The sequence below is a fragment of the Myotis yumanensis genome, unplaced genomic scaffold (assembly GCF_028538775.1).
Source record: "Myotis yumanensis isolate MYYU_CA2020_CCGP unplaced genomic scaffold, mMyoYum1.0.hap1 SCAF_1, whole genome shotgun sequence".
Lineage (NCBI taxonomy): Eukaryota > Metazoa > Chordata > Mammalia > Chiroptera > Vespertilionidae > Myotis > Myotis yumanensis.
Window position 1 is genome coordinate 80,042,407 of NW_027223752.1, and position 25,586 is coordinate 80,067,992.

The window sequence follows — 25,586 nt, forward strand, 5'->3', positions numbered from 1 at the left end:
TGGGGCCCCCCTTCAAGCCTGCATGTAGGAGTGACAGTTTTATTCATTTTTTTATCTTTACCAGAGGATATGTTTTCATTGATTTTAGAGAGAGAGAAAGGGAGAGAAACATTGATCGGTTGCCTCCTGTACCAGGGATCGAACCAACAACCTAGGTATGTGCCCTGACAGGGAATCGAGCCTACATGTAACCTTTGTGTATAGGATGGCACTCCATACAACTGAGTCACCTGGCCAGGGCAGGGCAGTTTTATTCTTGAGTTATAAATTAGTATGCAATTGACCTGGCTCCAGGCTATTTTGAAGGAAGTCCTGAGCACCTATGTCAAAGAATTTAAATGAGACGATGAATGTAAAGCAGTTAGCACAAAGCCTGAAACTAAAATATTAGTTATGATACCACTATTAAGGGGATGTTAGAAGGGGGCCTAAGATATCCTCTCAATCTTTGCTTCAGAGTAGCAACCCCCAAGACTACGCTGCTCTGACCTTTGCTTCCTTATCCATTCACACCACCACCAACAATTTCCATATGGTTCCTCCAAAACACAAGCCAATTACCAAAATACAAAACCAAAAATATTTTATTGCTGAGTCACCTTGAGGTTCAAATGATGGGGAGTCCATAGCCTGGCCAGGACTCCCATCAGGATAGAGATAATGGGCTCCACTAGGGCACTATCTACTCTGATCCTGTTCACCTTGTCAGTCCCTCCAGGTGACTTCTACTTCATCTGTCCGATACCTGTGAAAAATAGGAAAAACTTGGTGGATGGCTATCCTTTAACATCTTCCATTCTTCTCTGCTCTCATGGTTCTGGACCCTCTGATGTGCTGATTTTTGCTATCTACTCCCTCCAAGGGGGTACTTACCTCTGCGTGACCCCAGATTCACTGAGGGGAGTCCTGTGTCCTGCCCGAAACATCTCCCAGCCAGCCTGGGCTATCATGGCTCCATTGTCAATGCAGAATCTGGGAAGGAAACAGAGATATGAAATTTGAGGTCTGAAAGTAGAAAACTACAGTAATTGGAGAAAAAAATCAAGAAAGGACAAGGACCTTTACCTCTCATCTGTGGCAAAAAGCCGGGCTCCACGTTCCTGGCACATTGTCTCCATCATTTCCTGTAGCCTCATATTACCTATGACGAGGTGGTGGGTAGGGTTAACTTAGTTTAGCCATTTCTCCAGTCTAGCTGTATGCCGCATGTGCATTTAATTAGGAAAGTGAAGTACGGGTCCTAGGGGGCAAGGATTAGGAAGCATAGGATAAGAAATAAAACTGGTAATTTCCCCAAACCCTCAGATTTAAACATCAGGAGGAAGATGCACATGCCCAAGAATAGGAAAGAGCCCAATGATACATACACCCTACACCTCCCACGATGAGGGCCTCCTGGGAGCCACAATGTGCCATGGCCCGCTCTGTGATCTCTACCAGCATTGCAAACACAGTTTCCTGTGGGGGACAGACAAGGGGAAAACATCAGAGGGAATCCCAACTTAGCCCCAGCTTTCTGTCCCAGCTTTTTACTCCGTTACCTGCAGGGAGAAACACAGATCCTCAGGAGTACACTCGCCTGTGGCCAGCATCCGCTGGGCTACATCCTATAATTAAAGGGGGAAAAAGAACTCATAAAACTCGACACCAAACAAGCAACACAATCAAAAAGTTGGCGGAGGACCTGAAAACACTTCTCCCACGATGACATACGAATAGCCGATAGGTATATGAAAAGATGTTCAACCCCACTGGCAATTAGGGAAATGCAAATCAAAGCCACAATGAGATACCACCTCACACCTGTTAGAGTGGTTGTTATCAACAAGACAAGCAATAACAAGTGATGGAGAGGTTGTGGAAAAAAGGGAGCCCTCATTCACTGCTGTGGGAATGCAGACTGGTACAACCATACAACCACTATGGAAAGCAGTCTGGTGATTCCTTAAAAAATTAAGAATAGAGCTACCGTATGACCTAGCAATCCCTCTCCTGTGTATATACCCGAAAAACTCAAAATCATGTATTCACAAAGATATATGCAACCCTATGTTCATGCAGCATTATTCATGGTGGTCAAGATATGGAAACAACCAAAGAGCAAAGAAAACTGGATAAAGAAGATGTGGTACATATACACAATGGAATACTACACAGTCATAAGAAAGAATGAAATGCTGCCATGTGCAACAACATAGATGGACCTTGAGAATATTATGCTGGACCTGGAGAGCATTATGCTAAGCGAAATAAGTCAGTTGGAGAAAGATAAATATCACATGATCTCACTCATTTGTGGAATATAATGAACAACATAAACTGATGAACAAAAACAGATCCAGAGACAGAGAAGCATCGATCAGACCGTCAAACCTCAGGCAGGGGAGGGTGGGGTTAAGGAGGAGAGACCAACCAAAGGACTTGTATGCATGCATATAAGCATAACCAATGGACACAGACACCAGAGGGGTAAGGGCATGAGTGGGGGGCGGGGGGAGCAATGGGAGGATAAGGACACATATGTAATACCTTAATCAATAAAGAAAATTCAAAAAATAGTTTAAAAAAGATAAAAAAATAAGTCAGAAAAAGCTAAGAACTGTATGATTTCACTCATATGTGGGATATAAAACTGAAACTTGTGCACACAAACAGCACTGTGGTGGTTGCCAGGGGGAGGGGAAGGGGAGGAGAGAAAAGGGTCCTAATATATGGTGACAGAAGGTTTGACCTTAGGTGCTGGGCTCACAGTGCAAAATACAGATTTTTGTAACATAGAAAGCCACACCTGAAACCTGTATGATCATGTCGACCAATAAATTTAATTAGGAAAAAAAATGGTGGGGAAACAGATAAAACAATGAACAATGGTCTGGCAGACGCCATGAGAATAAAAATTCGTGCAGTTGGAGGATCACCAGGTTTCACCACAATTCAATTGACCACACACTTTGTCCTTCATTGGCACCAAACTACAGAATGGGCAGCATTCATTCAAGATTCAATAATTATGAATACCTGCCCTGGCACCACCCCCTACCCCTCCCGTACCCTGCTGCATTTCTCTTCATCACACTTACCACTATGCAACCCTTTATATTTTATTATTTTCCCCTCTTTCTTCCCTTTTTGTTTTGTTCCTTTATCCATCTCCTGTTAGAATGCAAGCTCTGACCTCTAGGGGGAAGACGCTCCAACCGGTAAGTTAGCTTGCTGCTGGGGTCCGGCCAATGTGGACTGGGGTGAGAGGGCCAGACACACCCTGGAGCCCTCCCTGGGTCCCATCTGCCCGATCCGACTGGGCGAGATGGCTCTGATCACCCGCCAGGCTGAGGGACCCCACCCGTGCATGAATCCGTGCACAGGGCCTCTAATTCAATAAATATTTGCTGAGTGAATTTATTCAGCATCAAATATGGGCCAGTACTATGCTATATGCAGGAAATACAATGGTGAGCAAAACAGATATGCTTTATTAAAAAGCATGCAAGTGCCCATCTTCTCACCTCTTCCACACTCACCTCAATGAAAGACAGGATCCCTGAGAATGAGACGTCCATTCCTTTCACAGTGTATGGCAGATCAACTAGCTTCTTGCCTCTATGTGGGAGTACATGAGGACTAAGCCTGTAGTCAGCTGGCTGCTCACCCTCCGAAGCCCCTCCCAAACCTCATTAATTATATATAAGAAAATACCAGAAGCCCCACCAGCCAGCCTCCTTCCACCTTATGGCCCCTTACCGCTTTGCCATCTGCTCAATGTTGTAGCCTGGACTTGGGTCATTGGAAATCTAGCGGATAAAAAAGACGATGCAGTCAGATATCCAGGAAGCATAAGAAGTGAATTTACTACTTTCTCCCTCTATTTCCATGGCTCCCCCAAAAGTCATCCACACCTTATGTTCTCTGCAGCCCAATGGCTTACCTTCAGCACTCGAGCAAAACGATCCAGACAATTACCCACAGCAATATCGATGGTTTCCCCAAAGATGCGGTAACGATGTTCTGAATATGCAATCACCTAAGGGTGATGAGGATGTCCATGAAAACCTCAAGTCTGTAAAGAGGAGCAGTTGGCTTTGGGGAACAATACAGCAGAGGAGGATCAACATGGCCACTAGAGCGTCCAATAAGAAATAGAAAGTGCTTTGCCAAACCCTGAGTGGATATTTTTTGCAGCTCTTATCTGAGAAGCTCACATATACCTTGAATATTCCCAGTGCAGATTCCTAATCTATAAAAGATGATCAGGGCAGAAGCAAACTGTCACTTAAATACATTTTTCTAGCTTGGAGATTCCTGACATATCCCTTAAAAGTAGTCTTGACGGGGGACAGACTAAGGAACAGGCTTTCCTGCTTAAGACAGGGAACCAGAGTACTTTTAGAGTATCCTATCAGAGCAGTACTATTTGTAAACATGAGAAGAGGTAATGGTAAAAAAACAAAAAAACAAACAAAAAAAAAACACCTCAAAAATCCCATATTGGGTCAGATTGATGGCTGATCCAACTCAACCCTGGCAATCAACTTATGTCCATTCTTCCTATGTGACCAACTTCTAGCACAGAAACATAGCACCCACTGACACATATGCTTCATATTTTTGGCAGTGAGTGTTTCCTAGGGACCAGAGAAGTCTCTTTCCCCCTGGTGCTGCTCAGGATTTCCTTGCATTCTGATGTAGATTTTACTCTGCTGTCAATGGCTGGTGACAGCCTTGGCTGGGTGGCTTAGTTGGTTGGAGCGTCATCCCGAGCGGCAAAAGGTTGGGGGTTCAATTCCTGGTCAAGGCACATACCTAGGTTATGAGTTCGGTCCCCAGTGGAGACAATCGGTTGACGTTTGTTTCTTTCTTTTTCTTTCCTCCCACCTCCTTCCCTCTCTAAAAATCAATAAAAACATATCCTCGGGTGAAGGTGAAAAAGAAAAAAAAAGGCTAGTGACAAAAGGGGAAGGAAATTTTCTTGCCTCTGTTCTTCTTCCTGTTTTTTTTGTTTTTTTTTGTTACTCCTCACCCGAGGATAGTTTTCCATTTTTAAAATTTTTTTTTAGAGAGAGTGAAAGGGAGGGGGAGAGACACACACAGAGAGACACATCGATTAGCTGCCTCCTGCACCTGCCCTGATCAGGGTCAGGGATTGAGCCTGTAACAGAGGTATGTGCCTTTGACCAGGAAATGAACCCTAAGCCTCTTAACTCTTGTAAGCCTCCACTGCTACTTTCCACACCCCAAGTCCCTAACCTTGCATGTCATCCTTCAGGCCTCAAACAGCTACGTGCCCTCTAACTGTTAAAGTTCTCACATTATTTTCGTGGGAATGTGTGCTTCATCTTTAATAACTATTTCACACAATGAAGTTTTAGAACATAAGCCTTTCATAGGCTGGAGACAATGTCTATTTCTGACAATAACTCCACCAGGTGTTCTTTGGGAAAAAAAGTTGGAGTTCTCCAATCCCAACCTAAAAAGGTCTTATAAGGCATCCCAAACAACTATGACTTCCCTATAAACTTAAAGTATCTTCAACCATTTATAAAGTTTTTTAAAAATTACTTATATTTTTACACCCTTAAAATAACAACTTCTATATATTTCTACCAGTAATGCAAACAAAGCACTTAATTGTCATAAAGAAACAAATCGTGTAGTGCCCTTTAGTTTTAATTGCTAAGATCTGTACAAAAATTAGCTTCAGAATAATGACACTGAAAATCCTTTATTCTGAGGGCTTCAATCCTTACCATTCTTTCATTTTCTAAGGAAATTCCTTATCTTTGTATATAAAAGTAATTTTATTTTGATTATCCTGCCCAAATCTGCAGTGTTACAAACTGTATTGTGAATTTTCTAATGTGCCACAGTTTAGGTTCAAATGAGCCCAGCTTTGTTCTTGTAGTCCCTGCCACTCAGGTAGAGCATGAAAGGTGCTGGTAATAGTTCCTTAGAAATTAAGAAGAAATGGTGGAGCATTCTAAATACCTGTGTATTTCCTCCACTGACATACAGCACAGTTGGGCTGGTGGCTCCAGTGATGAGGCGGCCCATTTCAATGTGGCCTATACAGTGGTTCACTCCTAGCAATGGCTTATTCCACAGCTGGGCCACAGTACGGGCCACAACAGCCACAGAAACCAGTGGGGCACCCATGCCAGGGCCTAGGGAGATTGAAATGGGAGATAGAATCCTTTAGAGATTGAGGAAGCAGGAAATATGAGATAGGGCTGAGGTAGTGAATGGTAGCAGAGGCAAACTGCAGGCTGTTTTGACATAGCCAAATTCTAGGTCTATTCTTCCATTGCCCACCACTCACCCTGCCATACCTTTGGTGTAGGCAATGCAGTCAATATCCTGGGAGGTTAAGCCAGCCTCTGTTAGTGCCTCCTGCAGCAAGTCCAGAACAACAGCTCGGTGGTGCCTGGCAGTATCACCTGGAAGAAATCCTAGAACAGAAGGCAGAGATCATAGGGGTTTTTGGTAGAAAAGGTAGACAGCAATCCAAGACAGGCGATTTAGTAGTAGGACGAGTCCCTTTCACTCTCCTCAACCATCCTGTCTTCCAGGTGCTCAGATATACTATTGCCAGTCTGTTCGGCTACCGTGGTCGGCAAACTGCGGCTTGCGAGCCACATGCGGCTCTTTGGCCCTTGAGTGTGGCTCTTCCTAAGCCTTAGGAGTACCGTAATTAAGTTAGTAACAATGTACCTACCTATATAGTTTAAGTTTAAAAAATTTGGCTCTCAAAAGAAATTTCAATCGTTGTACTGTTAATATTTGGCTCTGTTGACTGAGTTTGCCGACCACTGGCTCATGACCACCCCCTGCAAAATGCCCTTCTTCATACCCAACTTCTTTTCAGCCTTTAGGACTCAATCCAAGTGACACCTACTTCATATCCTTTGGTGATCTTCTCTGTGACCCTACAAACCCTGTGCATGATCACAATATTGTATTTAACCATGCCCAGTATTTTCATCATGAGCCTGTTCACTGTAACATCTTTGCCACAAGCATTTCCTCCACAAACATTTTCACAGCACAACTACTTGGCCTTAAGGCAATTGCACAGTAAAAGATAAAATAATGGAAAATAATAGAGGGGCACTGGAACATGAAAAACTAATAACAATTAAAAACACTTTATTGTAAAAAATAAAAATACATTGTCTTCTAAGTCTTTTGTTCACAGTATTATACTTTTTTTTCCTGCTTGTTGATTTTATCTCCTCCTTTGGCATCACATTTTTCTGTTTTCACTATAATTCTTTCTTCATTAAGAGAGGTATCAGTTTCAGCTAAAGAAATCAATAATTTTTTTAAATAAATATATTTTTATTGCTTTCAGAGAAGAAGGGAGAGGGAAAGAGAGACAGAAACATCAATGATGATGAGAGAGAATCATTGATCAGCTGTCTCCTGTATGCCCCCTACTGGGGGATCAAGCCTGCAACCCGGGATGTGCCCTTGACAGGAATCGAACCTGGGACCCTTCAGTCCGCAGGCTGACGCTCTATCCATTGAGCCAAACCGTAACTAATGCTCTCGAAGACTGTTGTGAATTAGTAGCCGCCTCTTTTATATTTGCTATTGTTTGGTAAACTTTTGGTTTTGACGGGTGGGAGGGAAGATTACTCACAAAGGAGTTGCAAACTGATAAATTATCATTTTCCAGTATAGTATGCAATCTGACTTTCACATAACTGTGCAATCTGGCTTATACATAGTTGTTACCATCCACTATTTGAAGATTACCATATCTACTCATCGCTGTAGGGACCATTATGAGGACTATGATTTCTCTAATATAAAAATGGAAGTAACTGCAACAATTTCCTCAATGGAGAAATGAAATCAAACTGTCAACTAGCTGAAATACATTAAGTCTGCCAAATGTTAACCAAACTGTCAACCAGTTATTTTATCTTTTATAGTAAAATTGCCTTAAAGTCAATGGGTTGTGCAGTGACAATGTTTGTGGCAAAAAGACTTAGAACTGCATGTAACAATTACAGCGTTATGATTACCTGTAGCTTCCCCAGTTCAACTGTGCGCATCTCCCAACATTGGGTCTTTAATTCATCTTTGCATTCCTGTTGCTAAAATGCCTAGAACAGTGAGTGCTAAACATACATATATTTCTAATGAGTAACCTGTCACAACATCAGCTGCTCAGGGAGCCTTTTTGGGTACACACACGTCAGTCGCCCTCTCCTACACATATACAGGTGATTTGGGAGCGGGTAGGCATGATATAACATCATAACTTACAAACAATATTTATTGAAAGTTGTAATGTGACAGGCACTTTGATTCTCAAGACCCCACGATGCAGGCATTATTCCCATTTTAAGAGTAAAGAATTCCCAAAACACATATCGACCATGAATATTGTAAAGCCAGCCAGTTCTGCCTGACACCGAAACTGGGAGCCTTTACACTCATTCTGGAACTTATTATATCTATACTAGTATGTTATACTATTTATCATAAAGTGTTGTTTACGTGTCGATGTCCATAGCAGGCTCATCGCATCTTCTTTCGTATGCAACTATTTTTGTCCCCAACAGCCAGCCGACTGACCCTTAGCACCTAAAAGGCACTCACTAAAAGCTGAACGAACCCTGACGATCCAGGGACAAGTGCCTGTGATTCACAGCCATCAGCTTTGTGACGTTAAGAAACGTCACATCATCTCAGCCTCGAATCAAAAACCCTACGGGGGAACAATGCTCTCCACGCCCCACTTGGCTAGCGTTTAGGACGATGGAACACGATGGTGGGCGGGGCAGCGCGAGGCTGACTCTTTAGGTTCCCGACTCACCCGTGCCCGGAGGCGTGACGTAAGTGCGCCGCGGGTTTGCCAGCACCGCGCCATCCCGCACCACTCCCACGCCGATCTTGTTGGCGCTGCCTTCAAAACCCAGCACAGTGGGCATGGCCGAAGCGGGGAGGACGCACCCGCAGGGTCCTAGCTAACACGGCAGCCGCGGAAGCCTCGCCGCTCCGTGCGCAGAGGAAGGAGCCCGCAGCAGCTCAGCGGCCGAATGCACACGGACGGGCACTAACAACTCCGCTCGCCGCGCCGTCCCGCCCCCGTCGTCACGGCGACCCGTCAAGGCCCCTTCAGGAACCTGTCCTGCTAACTGCCAGGGACGCGGAGCCGGCATCCGCTCCTGGCACGCCTATCCGCTGCTTTGCCGCTCTCCGGGGGTCCAGCCCAGCCTTCTCCACTGATTGATTTTCTCTCTTGCGCAGCGCTGGGCCCTTCGGTCGGGCGGCAGGAGGAGTCGCGCAGCGGGCACACGGATAAACAGCCCGAGAATGGAGGGCTGGGGCCTTAGTCCCCCGGAGGCTCTGGAGAAGGGCGGGCCTAGGTTCTCCGTCACGTGGTGCCAGACACACTAATCGCCGGCATTGCTGCGCTACGCGGTGATGCCCCAGGCCACGTGACCACGCCAGTTACCCACGTGGGGGCACGGCGTGCTCCATTCTTTGTGCTCGGGTAGGAAGGATCCCGGCGGCAACTTGAGCAGGTCAGACACCGGGTTGCTGTTCTTTCGCCCATCTGAAGGGCTTTTCTGGACGTCTGATCGTCTGGTATAAGCCGGGACCCTTGATTAAGGCCCTCGATTGGCCTGAGGGGAGATCTCGTAGGAGGGTCCATAGATCACCGTGGAAGGATCTAGTATTGTGGGTGAGGGGCTATGGCGCAAGGAGGCGGGGAAGGAATTCTGAGATAACGCGCCGCTCTCGGGAGGAGCCTTTCCCCAGCTTTAGCTGCCTTCACCATTTCTTTGCATCGTTAGGCAAGGCGGTGAAAATACTGCTCCGCAGGGCGACCTGGTGCAGGAGGGCGTGCGTTTCCGTGATGCCGAAGCGTGGGAAAAAGGGAGCGGTGGCTGAAGACGGGGAAGAGCCCAAGATTGGTAAGAGAGTGAAATGACCCCCTCTCCCTAGAGGCTGTGATGGTGGTGCTTCTAATGTATCCGATAAACGCGAAGTACGGACCGACGCACCGCATTTTTGCAGTTTGAGGAACTCGCGGCAACTGCAGGCTCTCAGCGGGCCTATAGTTAACCCCGGATGAAAGTTGGTTACCGCCAACTTTTATCACTATGTATTACTTATTTTGTAGAACCAGAGGCCAAGAAGCGTAAGGCGGGAGCAGGAGCAAAGAAAAATGAAAAAGAGGCAGCAGGAGAGGGGTCAGTCCTATATGAGGACCCCCCAGATCAGAAAACCTCGCCCAGTGGCAAATCAGCCACCCTCAAGATCTGCTCCTGGAATGTGGATGGGCTCCGAGCCTGGATTAAGAAGAAAGGATTAGATGTGAGTGGAAATCAAGGAGGGGAAAGAGACAGTCTTTGGTATTGAATGATCTTGGGGTTTAAGTACCTTTTCCCATTTTAGTACCCACCATGCAGGTTTATTTTTTTATATTTTTTTTTATAAGGAGGGGCTGCACCAAGTCATACCAACCATTTCCTGCCTATCCATTACATTGCCTTAAACGTTTAATGTCTTCATCTCTTCCCCAGCATACTGAAAAAAATCTTACTGGACTTGCTCCATTTTTATCTCCAGCATATTTTGTTTTTAAATAACTAGTGCTTACACAATGCAATTCACAGATGCTATATTATATAATTGCACTATTGAAACATCTTATTGGCCAATATTACCTCAATAAATTTTAAAAAGGAAATAAGTAACTAATGCTTAAAAAATCTTAGCTAGACACTCCCTATAGAAAAAACACTATCTCCACAGGGTTGCATGTAAGCCTTCTTCCATTAGTTACCAGTTATCTAATTGCTTATTGTGCTACCAGTGGTCAGCAAACTCATTAGTCAACAGAGCCAAATATCAACAGTAGTTCTTCAAAATAGACTCGCCCAGGCCAAAAACCGACTTCTGTGCATGGGCCATGAAGTTTCAATCGCACTGTATGTGCGCCTGCACGTGGTATCTTGTGGAAGAGCCACCCTCAAGGGGCCAAAGAGCCGCATGTGGCTCACGAGCCGCAGTTTGCCAACCATGGTGCTAGACTGTTAAACTCCTTGATGCACAGGGACCCTACCTCCTGTTTATCTCTAGTACTTAGCAGATTCAATAAATATCTGCTGTATTGATACTATCTTTTATACCTTTCATTTTACTCAGTGGGTAAAGGAAGAAGCCCCAGATATCCTGTGCTTGCAAGAGACCAAATGTTCAGAGAATAAACTACCAGCTGAACTTCAAGAGCTGCCTGGACTATCCCATCAGTACTGGTCTGCTCCTTCAGACAAGGAAGGGTACAGTGGTGTGGGCCTACTCTCTCGCCAGTGCCCACTGAAGGTCTCATATGGCATTGGTGAGAGCCTACTGATTCCTAATGCCTGCACGCTTTCAAACTAATTGCTAATACCTCACCCCAGCCCCAATTCTTGATTCCTTTATTCTCTACTTTCCCTTTGCTTATTTATACTTTCATTTTTAAAAAAAATGTTTCCCCTTATGCTTTTTTGTACTGATACTGTTTCATTTCTCCAGGCGAGGAGGAACATGATCAGGAAGGCCGAGTGATTGTGGCTGAATATGACGCATTTGTGCTGGTAACAGCTTATGTACCTAACGCAGGCCGAGGTCTGGTACGCCTGGAGTACCGACAGCGCTGGGATGAAGCCTTTCGCAAGTTCCTGAAGGACTTGGCTTCCCGCAAGCCCCTTGTGCTGTGTGGGGACCTCAATGTGGCTCATGAAGAGATTGACCTTCGCAACCCCAAGGGAAACAAAAAGAATGCTGGCTTCACCCCACAAGAGCGGCAAGGCTTTGGGGAATTGCTGCAGGCTGTGCCACTGGCTGATAGTTTTCGGCACCTCTACCCCAACACCGCCTATGCCTATACCTTTTGGACCTATATGATGAATGCTCGATCCAAAAACGTTGGTTGGCGCCTTGATTACTTTCTGTTGTCTCATTCTCTGTTACCTGCTTTGTGTGACAGCAAGATCCGTTCCAAGGCTTTGGGCAGTGACCACTGTCCCATCACCTTATACCTAGCACTGTGATACTTCCCCCAAATCATTTTAAGCCTGGGAAATAAGCCCCTAAATTAGCTTTAAAACTTCTTTGCTTTCAAGAGAATTCTGCACTGTTACCCTTCAGCCAGGCTCCTAGTGACAGATGGGCTTCCTTTAAGCCCAAGGCTTTGTTTTTTGGTGTGGAGGGCTTTCTCTTCCTTTTTTTTTACATTAAACAAGCTACTGATGACTTCCTTTGAACTGTCCATGTGAAAATAAAGAGCCATAGTTTCAGCCTTGCTGTCTCTGTATTCTACCCCTCTGTGGAGCTACAAATTCCCCTCCTCATTTTTGTCTTACATACAGATTAACAATTAGAAAAGGGCAGAGTCATGACCTTATTTATTTACAAGCACAGGATGAGTCCTTAACCTCCCCCAACACAGCAACCCTACCTAGCCCAGTGAAATACTACTGCTGGGGGATAAGGTTGGCAGGAGGAATTAAGGGTAACACAGGACATGGGGAACATACCCCATAATTAAATAGTTATATACACATCAGTTCCTGTGGTTCTGTACAAAGCAGCGGTTAGCCCCACCCCCACAGGACATGGAATGGGGAGAGAAGAGACTGGGGACTGAGGCCAGAGCCAGTCCCTGGTGAAGTGCAATAGCAGCAAGGTCCTAATGGTGCACAAGAGGGAGGGAAACCCCCAGGGCAACCCACCCCAACCCTGCCCTGGAATGTATAAGGGACAGGAATGGCTCAGGGAGCATACAGGAAGGACAAGGCTAGACCATCTCTTTAAGATCCAGGTTTAGGAGCAACATTTCCCCTACTTCACCCTAAGTACAGCAATCTGGGAGGAAAGCAGATGGCCTGCAGCAGTCTTATCTACTCCTCCAAACTTAGGTGAGGGCCTGGTTCCTTCCTACTCCCCAGGGAAAAGGAAGGCAGCTGCTTGGCTCCTCTTAGAGAAGCCCAAGGGAGCCTTTTGTCTTGGCTCCCTTTGTAGTGTCACTGTCCCCACCAGGGAGGGGCCAGGCACAGTCTGTGGGTCATCCTGTGGCTCAGGAGAAGTTCTGGACAGGGTGGCTGACCTTCATACAGGCCCAATAGAGGGCCCGCCCTAAACACAGAACAGCCAACAGGATGGCAAATGCCCAGGCTGCATAGATGCCTCCATATCGCCGTGCTTGCTTCCATGTCCCAAACTGACAAAGAAAAAGAAAGAATGATGGGGTTACTGTGATCTCTCACCACCTTCTAGCAGCCCTAATCACAGTAACACAAGCTTCAATCCCTGTTCCCTATCCATGTGCAGCCACCTTCAGGGACCTGCTTAAGGACCCAGTTCAGTTTCCTTCCCCTAGGCAGGAATATACTCACACAATCCCAAACATCTGCCAGTTTTTCTTAATGTCTTACAATTGCACCAGGTTTCCTAAATAGCAACTTCTAACTTAAGCCACTTCTCCACTGTCCTATTCTCTGCATAAAGAAGAGGGCTGGCCCGGCCAGTGTGGCTCAAGGGTTGAGCACTGTCCTATGAACCAGGAGGTCATGGTTCAATTCCTGGTCAGGGCACATGCCCGGGAGATTGTGGGCTCAATCCCTAGTGTGGGGTGTGCAGGAGACAGCTGATTGATGATTTTCTCTCATTATTGATGTTTCTATCTCTCCCTCTCCTCTCTGAAATCAATAAAAATGTATTTTTTTAAAAGAAGATGGCTGTTCTTTACTCCTATAGTAACGAGGACTATTATTCAGTCACCTCAACTTCAGCTTATCTATACATTAAAACACAAACACAACACCCTTGATTTCTTTCCCTTTTTTTTTTAGGTTAGCCATTCCCAAATCTTAGCCTACATCAATGATGACGAACCTATGACACGCATGTCAGAGGTGACACGCGAACTCACTTTTTTGGTTGATTTTTCTTTGTTAAATGGCATTTAAATATATAAAATAAATATCAAAAATATAAATCTTTGTTTTACTATGGTTGCAAAGATCAAAAAATTTCTATATGTGACACGGCACCAGAGTTAAGTTAGGGTTTTTCAAAATGCTGACACGCCAAGCTCAAAAGGTTCGCCATCACTGGCCTACAGAGATGAGGCTGAAGAATAAAAGGGGTTGGATCACAGTTACTCACAGCAAGGCCAGTGGCAGTGACTGCCAAGAGTAAACCAAGCAAGAAGCAGCAGACACATCTCTTCCGCGGATATCTGCGCCCAATAGATGACCTGCGGGGAGGCAAACAGAAATGGATGTTTGAAATGTTCCTGTAATTTTTACTCTAGCCCTTACCCGATCACCAGATCAAGGATGCCACTCAGAATCACTTACACTTTCCTGCAGTGAGGACAGCGGGCCAAGGTTCGGTCTGTGAACTCCGTCCACTATGGAGAAAAAAGGGAGAAACCAATTAATAGTATAAGCAGGGTCATGTATTTTGAGAGACCTAGGGCAGGGGAGGGTGGGAAATGGGTTCTCACGGAACAGGATTCAATATCATAAGTCAGAAACACATTCATGATTCCTCCTGGGGTTTTCCCCCAGGACTTCCCGTACCCCTCCTCACCAGAAAAGTATTCTTGCAATGTCCACAGATGACCCTGACACCCACGGGCTGAGGTTCTGGACTTAGAGGTCCTGGGTGCACAGGCCCCAGATTAATGATTCTTTTGCTGTACAAGAGAAAGAAGTGTTTGAAAAGTTTTTAATCCTAAGGACCCCTCGCTTCATACCCCTCACTCCCTGCCTCACTATGGTCCTCTACTTCTCTGTACATTGAACATACTCTGCTCCTTAATGCTACCCCAGAGAGTCCTTGAGGAAGAGCACTGCTTTAACTACAGGTCTCTAATTTCCCTTTTATCTCAGGATAACTGACCCAGTCCCCAAAACTCTCCATCTTCCTAAAGTACACCATTTCACCCCCATCTTTTTATTGCGAGATGAGAAAGATGGCTACAACATTCTAGAGGCACAACAGTCCTTAGCCTTTTCTCCTTCTAAATCAGTGGTTCTCAACTTTCTGGCCCTTTAAATAAGGTTCCTCATGTTGTGACCCAACCATAAAATTATTTTCGTTGCTACTTCATAACTGTAATGTTGCTACTGTTATGAATCGTAATGTAAATATCTGACATGCAAGATGGTCTTAGGCGACCCCTGTGAAAGGGTCGTTCGACCGCCAAAGGGGTGGCGACCCACAGGTTGAGAACCGCTGTTCTAAATAAACACCAGGCTCTCTCACCTTGACATTCCCTACAACCATTCATCCCTTCTGGGCCTTCCAGGTTTCCCCACTGATGCCCTTCCCCACCTGATGCCTCTTACCAGTAGGGTCGAGGACAGGCAATTCGTTGGGAAGTCACTTTGCAGATAAGGAGACAGTTACAGGGGCACCGAACATATTTCTTCCCTGGGGGTGCATTCTTGATTGGCTAGAGAATAATGGGAATATCAGTAAGCAAACCTCTAATCCCAATTCCTCTCATTTCCTCCAAAAACACCTTCTGAGGAGAGATCAGACAGATAAAAGTCTTCGCCAGGACCGAGAAATGAAAGAAAGGCATACAGCACGAGACTGGCACATGAAAACTAGGCTCGAGTATCTGGGATAGGCATGAAGGTGAAGGATGGTAAGCATTCGCTTTGGTGAGTGGCTTCTGGGGAAAGGGCTGTATGAGAGTCCTTGGAACTGAAAGCTGGGTTTTATGTAGAGCTCTGGCTGAAGGTCAGGGTCTAGAATCAAGGAATCAGAAAAAGGATCCAGGAAACAGGATATATTTATATTGTATTATATATATGTATATATATGTGTAACTCACGGTGGCTTCGTTGCAGACGCCACATTTGACTACATGCTGATGCATCTTGCCTTCCACGTTGATGAGAGACTGGCAGACTCGGCAGGTGATCATGGGGGCATTCCCACTGTCTGGGCTGGTCAGGGGTGAGTAGGGGGGCGGGTCATCCCCAGGCAACACGGCTGGGTGTCCCTCGGGGAACGGGGGAAATGCTGGGGAGGAAGGTAAAGACAAGGGCTGGCATCACTCGCAGACACCACCATTGATGCTCCACGGGGTCAGGGATCGCTTTCTGGTCCTCAATCCTTCTGACCACACTCGGGCTCCTTACAGACCCGCCCTGCAATCAGCTTCCTCAGAAATCCCTTCCGTTTTCCAGACCGGGTGGCGATCCGGCAGGAAGAAAACCTCGCCCTGTCACAAGTGCAACAGCTCCGCACCTGGCGCTGGAGCCCCGCCCTCCACCTGCGGCCCCGCCCCCTCCCGCCTCGCAGCGTACCCCCGGGAGCACCGCGGACCCACCCGGCTTACCCTGGGGTGGGACATGTTTACCGGCTCCGTAGGGTGGTGCTGAGGGGGTCAGGCCTCCCCCGGGCCCAGTCCCACTCCCGCCTGGCCCCGCTAATCCGTTGCCACCGGCGCCACCGTCGATGGGCTCGGAGAGCAGCGGAGATCGCTCTCCATCGGCCGCCATGGCCGTCACCACCACCTTCAGCTTCGGCCAAGGGTCCGGCTTCGGTCGCCGCAGCCACAGCCACCGCCGCTACCGGGTTCCCAGGGCGCCTGCGCGCCGCGCGCCCGGCTCGCACCGCAACCAGCGGCCTGCCCCGCCCTGGTCTGTCCCGCAGCACGTGATAGGCTCTCCCCGCCCCCGCCGGGTGATCATTCGTGGAAAGGAACCAATTCCTGGTCCTGTGGCGGCAGCTCTTCTCTACCATTGGGGAGCGTTGCAAAAACGTCAATGGTCACATGACCTTCCGAAAGGCCGCTGGGCCTGCAAAAGCTGCACGTGATGAGAGGAGGAGCAAGCCATTGGCCGCGCGGCCCATCGCGCTACCTCCAGGCCAGCAGGTGGGGCGGGGCAGCGCCGACTCACGGGTCACGTGTCAGGAAGCCGCGAGTCCTCTGTTACGCGCCCAGAGCGGGGCATGATCATTGCTCCTTATTGGTCCAAAGACACCATTAAAAAGTTTTCTCCCTCTTTGCGGTTATGATTGGCATCCCATTGGCTGGAGGCTTCCATTCCCTCGTCCTGTGATCCTTGGGCGCAAGTTTATTGGCCCGATTTTCGCTCCAGAACCCGGAGGCGTGGCTCGAGGAACGGGCAGTGGAAAAGTGCGGAGCTTGGGACGTCTGCGCAGCTAGAGGAGGATCTGTAGACACTAAGCTAAAAAAAAAAAAAAAAAAAAAAAAAACATGTAAAAAGCCAGTGAAAGATGTACCACGAGGAAGTGATTTAAAACGTTAAAATTGTAATTCCAGTCTTTCTTGGAATCACTTCTGGAACCGGACGCAAGACTGGCTTCGCCTGGAAGCTGGTGTGCAGATTTCACCTTTCCCCTATCCCTAATTAAATTGTGAGAGTATCTTTTTTATGAGTCTGCATCTACCACTGAAAGGAGATCTCAAAGTTTTACTCAATTTTCTGATCCCTCAAGCCTAAACACATCAGCATGGAAAGTTGTTTGTTTTTTTTAATCGAGTTAACCAATCACGCCCAAGGATATTTTCTTTTAGCAGAAGAGAAGGTTTTGAGACTTTCTAATGTGTCCACTTTGCCTCCAGGCACCAGACAGCAATGGAGGTTGCTCTGACAAGTATTGGGAAAGATCTTAAGTAACTCAGGCGTTTAAACATAGAGCCAATCCACCTACCCACTCTCCTGTTCTTCATATTCACCTGCGTGTACTTAACTTGCACAGCAGCTAAAACTTACTAGGTGCTCTACTAAATGGGTACCCAGGCAAAGATGAAATGTGTGGGTTTCCTCTTCCCTGCTTAGGGAAAGGGAACTTTTTCCCTTTGTTTCAACTTTATTGGGTGTTTCCGGGTGGAGCAGGGGCAGTCAAGGTGAATAGCTTTGTTATGCAAGGAATAATTTAGGAGGATTTCCTTGATTATGTAAGGGTAAAGTGGGTAGGCTGTTATTCTGGAATTCAAAAGTGAGTCACTTTAGCGAATCTTTGTTTTATGATGTTAAGTAATATTCTTTAGTTAAGTCAGTACAGGATAGGAAGGGCCCATTGTCATAGGAGAAGGTAGAACCAGGAATCAAATGGAGATGGTTCGAGCTCCTGCTCTTGGAAAATATCTGATTGCTACGAATAGGAATACTTTAGCTCAGGTCTATTAAATGCAGGGGTTCCTTGACTGAGAATAATGCTGGAATGGCCACTCTCCCCTGAAGAGCCCCTCAGATGAGGGTTCTATCTTAACCCTTCCCAGAAATCAAAACAGAACTCTGAGAGTCTATCAGTAACCTCTGAACTCAACCTTTGACGATAGTGCCCTGTCAGGCCCCTTCCCTAACCTCCTGTGGCCTTCATGGAAGCTTGAACCACACCTGGGTTCCCCACCTTACACCCCAGTCCCAGGTCATAGCCCAAGTTGTGACTGCCCTATACAAGAGAGGCAACAAGGAATTGAAAAAAACAACTTTGAGGATGAAGACCAGTTTAGCTAGAAGCCTCTTCACTGAGCCTAATATTGAGGAAAATGCAGCCCTTTCCAGATGTTTAATAATAAAGGTGTTGTTGTCCCAGCCATTATAGCTGCTATAGGTGCTGAAGACTTCACCTGGGTTTTGAGGTTTAGAGGCAGCGTTTTCAAGTCAGCTTCTACTTAGAAGTAAATATCCACCCAACAGTTTTGTCCCACAGACACTTAAAGGACCATAGGACCTCTGGATACAAAAATAGGCAAGGGGTTCCAATCAAGGGGACAGGCCAATCTGCCGCTTTTTCTGATGTTTGTAGCACATAGTTGCTCAAGTGTTCACTCTGGGGTGGAGTAGGTTTATTATTTGCATCTTGGTCACACATATTACAAAACCTATCCTTTTGTGACTCTTCCACCCTCACCAAAGCCTTACTTAAAGCTCACTTAAATCTAGTATTATGTGTATCAAAATGTGGGAGAGATGGAGGATTAGATACAGTACTTCAGTACCAAGGATCCTCTAGGAATGAGTGAGTAGAATGGCGCCTTTTTTGTAGTAGTAGTAGTAGTAGTAGTAGTAGTAATAGTAGTAGTAGTTTGGGCTCCTGTGGGTGAAATATAGGGATGTGGCTAGAGAAGTAAATGGAGAAGTAAATATTAACAAATAGAAAGAATGTTCTCTCTGACAGGTATGTGAGGCACTGGAGGAAAGGTATAATGGAATAATCCCTGAATATGTCCTGTTATAGATCCCCCCCCCCCTTTTTTAAAATATATTTTATTGACTTTTTTTTTTTTACAGAGAAGAAGGGAGAGGGATAGAGAGTTAGAAACATCGATGAGAGAGAAACATTGATCAGCTGCCTCCTGCACACCACCTACTGGGGATGTGCCCGCAACCAAGGTACATGCCCTTGACCGGAATCGAACCTGGGACCCTTGAGTCCGCAGGCTGACGCTCTATCCACTGAGCCAAACCGGCTAGGGCTATAGATCCCCTTTAATGCCAGACTAACCTCTTTTCATATAGGTGTGGGACAAGGTTAAGGGAAGGACAATGGCTGTCTAAGTGCTCTCATGGTGAAACTGCTTTATAATAAAGAACATATTTATTTATGTAATATGATAAATTCCTCTGAAACTTGAGTTCCAAGTCTCCATTGGAAGGAGCCATTTCTTATTCTGCAAATGTACTCAACATCCACTCCCTACAGTTCTGGGCACAGTACTTTAGAAGATATCTAAGATCAATAAATTCTGTCTCACCTCAGTGACATAACAATCTGGTAGTGGTTAGAAGACACATGCCCAGAAGGCAAGGTAAGTTGTGAAAAGAGTCATAAAAGAGGTAGAAGACAAACCCTGTCAGTATGGAAGAGAGAAATGCCTCTTCTGGTCTTCAATTATCTATTCCTGTATAATGAACAACACCCAAACAAAGTGCTGTGTTTTTTTCCTCATGATTCTGCAAGTTGGCTGCATGGTTCTATTATTGGTCTCCCTGGGCTCATTCATGATCACGCAGTCAGAGGTAACTGTAAAAACTGAATGGTCCAAGATGACCTCATTCAAATCTCTTGTAGTTGTATGTGCTGGCTTGGTTGGGCTTCTTTATAACATGGTGGTACTTTGAAGGATGGTCCAAGAGGGTGAAAGGAGAAGATAAAAGGCATCTTAAGTCCTTCATTCCTACCACATTCTAGTGGTCATATCAAGTCACAAGGCCTGCACAGATTCAAGGTGTGGGGAAATGAACTTCAAATCCTGGTGAGAGGAGCCACAAAATATTTTGGTTGTTTTTCAACCTACTATAAATGGTAGAATTTCAGCAATCAATACATCTGCAAAATATTTGTTAAATATTTTCTCTTTGTGAAAGGCACTCCTTAAGAAACTGACACTCTGGGTATGGTGACATAATAATATAAAAATTAACAGTATAAAATATAAGCACTTGTAATCTTTTATTACATGGAAAAATCAATACTAGAAATTCATGATACAACATGTACTTCATAACAAATGAATTAAACAGTATAATATGAATTCAGGGAAAGAAATCATTTCTAGTCAGAATAGCCAGAGAAAACTTTAAAAATATAATGAAGGACCCTAGCCAGTTTGGCTCAGTGGATAAAGTGTTGGTCTGCGGACTTAAAGGTCCGGATTTGATTCCCAGTCAAGGGCACATGACTGGGTTGTGGGCTCGGTCCCCAGTAGGGGGCGTGCAGGAGGCAGCCAATCAATGATCCTCTGTCATCATTGATGTTTCTTTTTCTCTTTCCCTCTCCCTTCCTCTCTGAGCTCAATAAAATTATATTTAAAAAATAAATAAGAATATAATGAATACAATGAAGGATTATATTATTGTTCATGGATAACTTGGATTTGAGCTCTATCTTGAGGTCAATTGGCAGAGAAATGCAAAAAGTAAAGATAATATCTATAATTTGATCATAGTTAATAAAACACTTTTATATTCATACTCATTTCAAATCCCCTTATGATACTGTCATTTGCAAATACTGCCATTTACAACAACATGGATGGACCTTGAGAATATTATGCTAAGCAAAATAAATCAATCAGGAAAAGCCAAGAACCATGATTTCATTTATACGTGGGATATAAAACTGAAACGCATGCGGCAGGTGTGGCTCAGTGGTTGAGGTCAACCTATGAACTAGGTCACATGTTTGATATCTGGACAGGGCATATGCTTGGATTTCGGGCTTGATCTCCACAAGGGGGCATGCAGGAGGCAGCCAACCAATGATTTTCTCTCATCATTGATGTTTCTATCTCTTCCTCTCCCTCCCTCTCTGCAGTCAATAAAAAAATATTTTTAAAAATAAAATAAACTCATGGACATGGTATGTATGGTGATTACCAAAGGGAAGAGAGTGGGGATGTAGTAAAGGGTAAAGGGGGCCAAATATATGGTGATGGAAGATGATTTGACTTTGGGTGGTAGGAACACACTGTAATATATATCATGTATCATAGAAATGTACATTTGAAACCTATATGATCCTACTAACCAATGTCAACCCAAGAAATTTAAGAGATGGACAGGGAAGGCAAGACTATTTTTATTTTACAAATGTGAAAACTGAAGCTCTGTGAGCTAGTCACTTAAGCTGAGAGAGATTGAAATGGGACTAAAAGCCTAGGTCTTATGACTATTGTTTAATGCTTTTGCATTCACATCATCTGCTAAGCAGATTGAAAAGGATAGAAACACAGAGGTGGTAGAATGCACGGTATTCAGACTGGAGCCCTTTTTATGCTCAATACCTGGCACATAGAAATTGCTTGATAACTGGCTATCAATCAATTAATTAACTTGAGCTCCATCTTTTCTTAAAATATATTTTTATTGATTTTACGAAGAGGAAGGGAGAGATATGGAGAGTCAGAAACATCAATGAGAGAGAAACATTGACCAGCTGCCTCTTACACGTCTCCTACTGGGGATCCAGGCGCAACCAAGGTACATGCCCTTGACTGGAATCAAACCCAGAACCCTTCAGTAGGGGACCAATGCTCTATCCACTGAGCCAAACCGGTTAGGGCACTTGAGCTCCATCTTGAAGTCAATTTATGTACCAAGCAATATTGTCAGCTGTAGTACCAAGCAGGTTGAATATTCAGCCTGGGACTCTAGCACAGCTGACATCAGTTGTTAAAGGCTGGCATGGGTTTTTATTGGTCGGTAGTACCTGTATTATATAGGTAAGTCATTTCAATAATACCCCTGGTACTAGATATCTTATTTATGGGATGGGGTCTTCTTACTTAGATTGAGAAAAATCAGGCTATGGAGGTGTATTGGTTTGCTAGGGTTGCCATAATAAAGTATCATAGACTGGGTGGCTTAAACAACAGAAATTTATTTTCTCACAGTTTTGGAGGCTTGAAGTTCAAGATCAAGGTGTCAGCAGGCCTCTCTCCTAGGCATGAAAAAAATCAAAACTAGCCCTAGCCAGTTTGACTCAGTGGATAGAGCATCAGCCTGTGGACCAAAGGGTCTCAGGTTTGATTCCGGTCAAGAGCACATGCCTGGGTTGCAAGTTCAGTCCAACGTGCAGGAGGCAGCCACTCAATGATTCCCTCTCATCATTGATGTTTCTATCTCTCTCTTCCTCTCTGAAATCAATAAAAATATTTTTTTAAAAAAAGAAGAAATAGCATTTCTGAAGTTAAAAAAAGAAAAGAAAAATATCAATACTAGAAATTCATGATACAACACGTGCTTCATAACAAATCAATTAAACACTATAATATGAATTCAGGGAAAGAAGAAATCACTTCTAGTCAGAGTAGGCAGAGAAAACTTTACAAATATAATGAAGGGCTCCTTAGGACCTCATTTAACATTAATTCTGTATTTTAAATTTTCTTAAAAAATGAGTTTTTATTGATTTTAGAGAGAAAGGGAGATGGAGAGAGAAACATCAGTGTGAGAAACACATGGATTAGTTGCCTCCTGTACAAACCCAACCTGGGATTGAACCCGAAACCTGGGTATGTGCCCTGACCAGGGATCAAACTGGCAACCCTTTGGTGCACAGGACAATGCTCAACCAACTGAGCCACACTGGCCAGGGCTAACTTTAATTACTTTTTAAAGGGCCCTATCTCCAAATACAGTCACATTGGGGTTAGAGGGTTAGGGCTTCATCATATGAATTTTGAGGAGACAGTTCATAACAGTCCATATAAGTGGAGGATATAAAGAAAGAAACTGTAGGGATTTGGAAGTACTTTTTTCTCCAGGCTTTCAACTGAATGGCAACTAGCACACTGCATGGATGGGCAGAGAATGGGGTGGGAAACATCTGTCTGGCTTATGTGACCCAGAGTGTCACATGCCCTGTTTCTCCTTTCCCCCTTCCTGAAGTGGTAGTTTACTACCTGTGTAAAAACAAAACAGTTCCTTACTCCATATCCAGGGTAAAGAATGTTTTTGGTAATACGCAGAGTGAATTAACCAAGACAAGGGGTAGTATGGAAGGGTTGGATGAGGTGGGGTAAGGTGTGGTCTGGTTTTAAGGGGTCAATTACTGTTTATTACACTGAGCCTTTGCTCCCTTGTGTTCCATGCCCTTTCTGTGCCCAGTTCTTTGCCCTGTTCATTTGGGTATAGTCTGCCTCCTTATCTGGGTGCTAAGGTTGTTGGAATTGAGGGTAAGTAGTTTTTTTAAAAAAAAAATCCTCACGCAAGGACATGATTTTATTGATTTTTAGAGAAAGAGAGAGGAAGGGGGAGAGAGAGAGAGAGAGAGAGACATGGATGTGAGAGAAAAACATTGACCAGTTGCCTCCCATATGAGCCCTGATCTGGGATGGAATCCACAACCTAGGTATGTGCCCTGACTGGGAATCAAACCCTCAACCTTTGGTATACGGGACAATGCTCCAATCACAGGCCAGGGCTTTTTTAAAAAAATGTTTTTTTGTGTGTGTTTTTAAATCTTCACTCTGTTCCTGCCATTGAGTGAGGCAAGATTGGGATCTCACTCCTAGAGAAGAGAAATAAAAGCGATCCTTTAACAGCAGAAAACCTCCACCTAAAATAAAATAATGTTTTAATTTTAGGAATTAGATAAAATAGAGGGTTTAAGATTGGTAGTGGTGGTGGAATAAGTATTTAAAGAGGAGAACATCTACTTCTGGTCTAGAGAGAATGAGACAGCTCAGTGGAGAGAGCAGGAATAAAATAGATTTTTCACCTAAAGGATGCTGAGCGGCTGAGCCTCCTTCTATAAACATTGATGTCGGGAATCACTATCTAGAGACATCTTTTCATTCCGTAAGGCAATGCTGAGTGACTTAGAACCTGTCCCTTCTGTTCTTCAGTTTCCTTGATCTTGAGTGTGGGGGATGGGCATGTTAATGAGTACATTTGGACAAGGGAGTCCCTTGGCAGTTAGAAGGCATGATAAGATAGAAGGGTAATACGGCAGTAAAGGACTATAATCACCCTTTGATGATTATTTGGTTCCTGACTACAGGAACCCTAAATGTATAGAATAAAACATAGTTCCAGCTTCTTTTATGTGGGTACAGGGCAGCATGACCAGAAATGATAAGAGCAGTGTTGGGCCTTTATGTAATGATTGAAATGTTTCTATGCTATGCAATATGGTAGCCACTAGCCACATGTGGCTATGGAGCAGTCAAAATGTGGTTAGTATAACTAAGGAATTGAATTTTTATTTTTTATTTCATCTTTATTTTATTAAGTTTAAATTGTTACATGTGGCTAGTGGGTACTGTTTTAAATAGTGCAGGATTAGAATTGCTGTTGATGGGTTGGGTGTACCTCTAGCTTTTCTTCTGATCCAATTCACAGTTAGGTGGTGTAGAGAACTCAAAAAGAAAAAGAGACAATGGGGAATAACAATAATAGACAACATTTACTGTGTGCTTACTATAATTCCAGGCATTATCTAAACACTACGCATTTTATATAATTCTTGCAACAATAGTAAGTACTATTATTATCCCATTTTACATATGAGGAAACCGAGGCATAGTGAGAATTTTACTTGCCTTGGGTCACATAACAGGTATGTAAGGCGTAGAGATGAAATTCATACACAAGTAGTTTGATTACAAAGTCCATTCATTTAGACTACACAGATTCAAGATAATGAGGAGGCAATGAGTGATTAAGGCCATACTTCCCAAACTCTGTGCCAAGGTAAAAATTCAGAGGCACCATGGGATATTAAAATTTTTTAAAGGAGCCCTGGCATGGTTGGTTCGGTGTTGTTCTGTGCACCAGAAGGTTGCTAGTTCCATTCCCCTTCAAGGGCACATGCCTGGGTTGTGGCTGGATCCTCAGTAGGGAGCATGGAAGAGGCAGTCAATGGATGTTGTACTCTCACATCGGTGTTTCTATCTCTCCCTCTCCCTTCCTCTCTCTCTCTAAATCAATAAACTATTCTTTAAAAAAACTAAAGAAGCCGAACCGGTTTGGCTCAGTGGATAGAGCGTCGGCCTGCGGACTCAAGGGTCCCGGGTTCGATTCCGGTCGGGGGCATGTACGTTGGTTGCGGGCACATCCCCACTGGGGGGTGTGCAGGAG

The 25,586-nt window shown here is 44.7% G+C and overlaps 3 protein-coding genes across 6 annotated transcripts; 1 reads left to right on the top strand and 2 right to left on the bottom strand.

The window, feature by feature from the left end:
- Nucleotides 1-566: 566 nt before the first annotated feature.
- On the bottom strand, nucleotides 567-9,129 carry OSGEP (O-sialoglycoprotein endopeptidase). 3 transcript variants are annotated; one of them, XM_070425805.1, is made up of 11 exons: nucleotides 8,822-9,085; nucleotides 6,324-6,443; nucleotides 5,983-6,158; nucleotides 3,926-4,021; nucleotides 3,742-3,791; nucleotides 3,522-3,621; nucleotides 1,542-1,607; nucleotides 1,368-1,458; nucleotides 1,066-1,141; nucleotides 874-972; nucleotides 567-745 (listed from the first exon to the last, which is right to left on the bottom strand). In XM_070425805.1, the coding sequence occupies exons 1-11, from the start codon at nucleotides 8,934-8,936 to the stop codon at nucleotides 706-708; spliced, it is 1,029 nt and encodes a 342-aa protein (XP_070281906.1). In that variant the 5' UTR covers nucleotides 8,937-9,085; the 3' UTR covers nucleotides 567-705. The 3 variants fall into 3 exon arrangements, with proteins under 3 accessions (XP_070281906.1, XP_070281914.1, XP_070281922.1); XM_070425813.1 differs by having other exon boundaries at nucleotides 3,522-3,600; nucleotides 8,822-9,083; XM_070425821.1 differs by lacking the exons at nucleotides 567-745; nucleotides 874-972; nucleotides 1,066-1,141 and adding an exon at nucleotides 1,150-1,240 and having other exon boundaries at nucleotides 8,822-9,129.
- Nucleotides 9,130-9,443: 314 nt separating this feature from the next.
- Nucleotides 9,444-13,714, top strand: APEX1 (apurinic/apyrimidinic endodeoxyribonuclease 1). Its single transcript, XM_070425833.1, has 5 exons — nucleotides 9,444-9,533; nucleotides 9,807-9,926; nucleotides 10,136-10,329; nucleotides 11,164-11,356; nucleotides 11,536-13,714. The coding sequence occupies exons 2-5, from the start codon at nucleotides 9,869-9,871 to the stop codon at nucleotides 12,051-12,053; spliced, it is 963 nt and encodes a 320-aa protein (XP_070281934.1). The 5' UTR covers nucleotides 9,444-9,533; nucleotides 9,807-9,868; the 3' UTR covers nucleotides 12,054-13,714.
- Nucleotides 12,391-16,636, bottom strand: PIP4P1 (phosphatidylinositol-4,5-bisphosphate 4-phosphatase 1). 2 transcript variants are annotated; one of them, XM_070425845.1, is made up of 7 exons: nucleotides 16,364-16,636; nucleotides 15,854-16,044; nucleotides 15,360-15,466; nucleotides 14,599-14,704; nucleotides 14,364-14,416; nucleotides 14,170-14,260; nucleotides 12,391-13,222 (listed from the first exon to the last, which is right to left on the bottom strand). In XM_070425845.1, the coding sequence occupies exons 1-7, from the start codon at nucleotides 16,524-16,526 to the stop codon at nucleotides 13,079-13,081; spliced, it is 855 nt and encodes a 284-aa protein (XP_070281946.1). In that variant the 5' UTR covers nucleotides 16,527-16,636; the 3' UTR covers nucleotides 12,391-13,078. The 2 variants fall into 2 exon arrangements, with proteins under 2 accessions (XP_070281946.1, XP_070281955.1); XM_070425854.1 differs by having other exon boundaries at nucleotides 16,385-16,635.
- Nucleotides 16,637-25,586: the final 8,950 nt, after the last annotated feature.

Bases quoted from the DNA above. Each gene is read 5' to 3' on its own strand.
- OSGEP (XM_070425805.1), bottom strand. From the start codon at position 8,936: ATGCCCACTGTGCTGGGTTTTGAAGGCAGCGCCAACAAGATCGGCGTG. The intron at 6,444-8,821 runs GTGAGTCGGGAA...CTTCTGTTCTAG, and splicing joins CGTCACGCCTCCGGGCACGG to GATTTCTTCCAGGTGATACT. The intron at 1,608-3,521 runs GTGAGTGTGGAA...CTTTAATTATAG, and splicing joins GGATCCTGTCTTTCATTGAG to GATGTAGCCCAGCGGATGCT.
- APEX1 (XM_070425833.1), top strand. From the start codon at position 9,869: ATGCCGAAGCGTGGGAAAAAGGGAGCGGTGGCTGAAGACGGGGAAGAG. The intron at 9,927-10,135 runs GTAAGAGAGTGA...CTTATTTTGTAG, and splicing joins CGGGGAAGAGCCCAAGATTG to AACCAGAGGCCAAGAAGCGT. The intron at 11,357-11,535 runs GTGAGAGCCTAC...TCATTTCTCCAG, and splicing joins GAAGGTCTCATATGGCATTG to GCGAGGAGGAACATGATCAG.
- PIP4P1 (XM_070425845.1), bottom strand. From the start codon at position 16,526: ATGGCGGCCGATGGAGAGCGATCTCCGCTGCTCTCCGAGCCCATCGAC. The intron at 16,045-16,363 runs GTAAGCCGGGTG...CTTCCTCCCCAG, and splicing joins TAAACATGTCCCACCCCAGG to CATTTCCCCCGTTCCCCGAG. The intron at 14,261-14,363 runs GTAAGTGATTCT...GCCTCCCCGCAG, and splicing joins TGTCCTCACTGCAGGAAAGT to GTCATCTATTGGGCGCAGAT.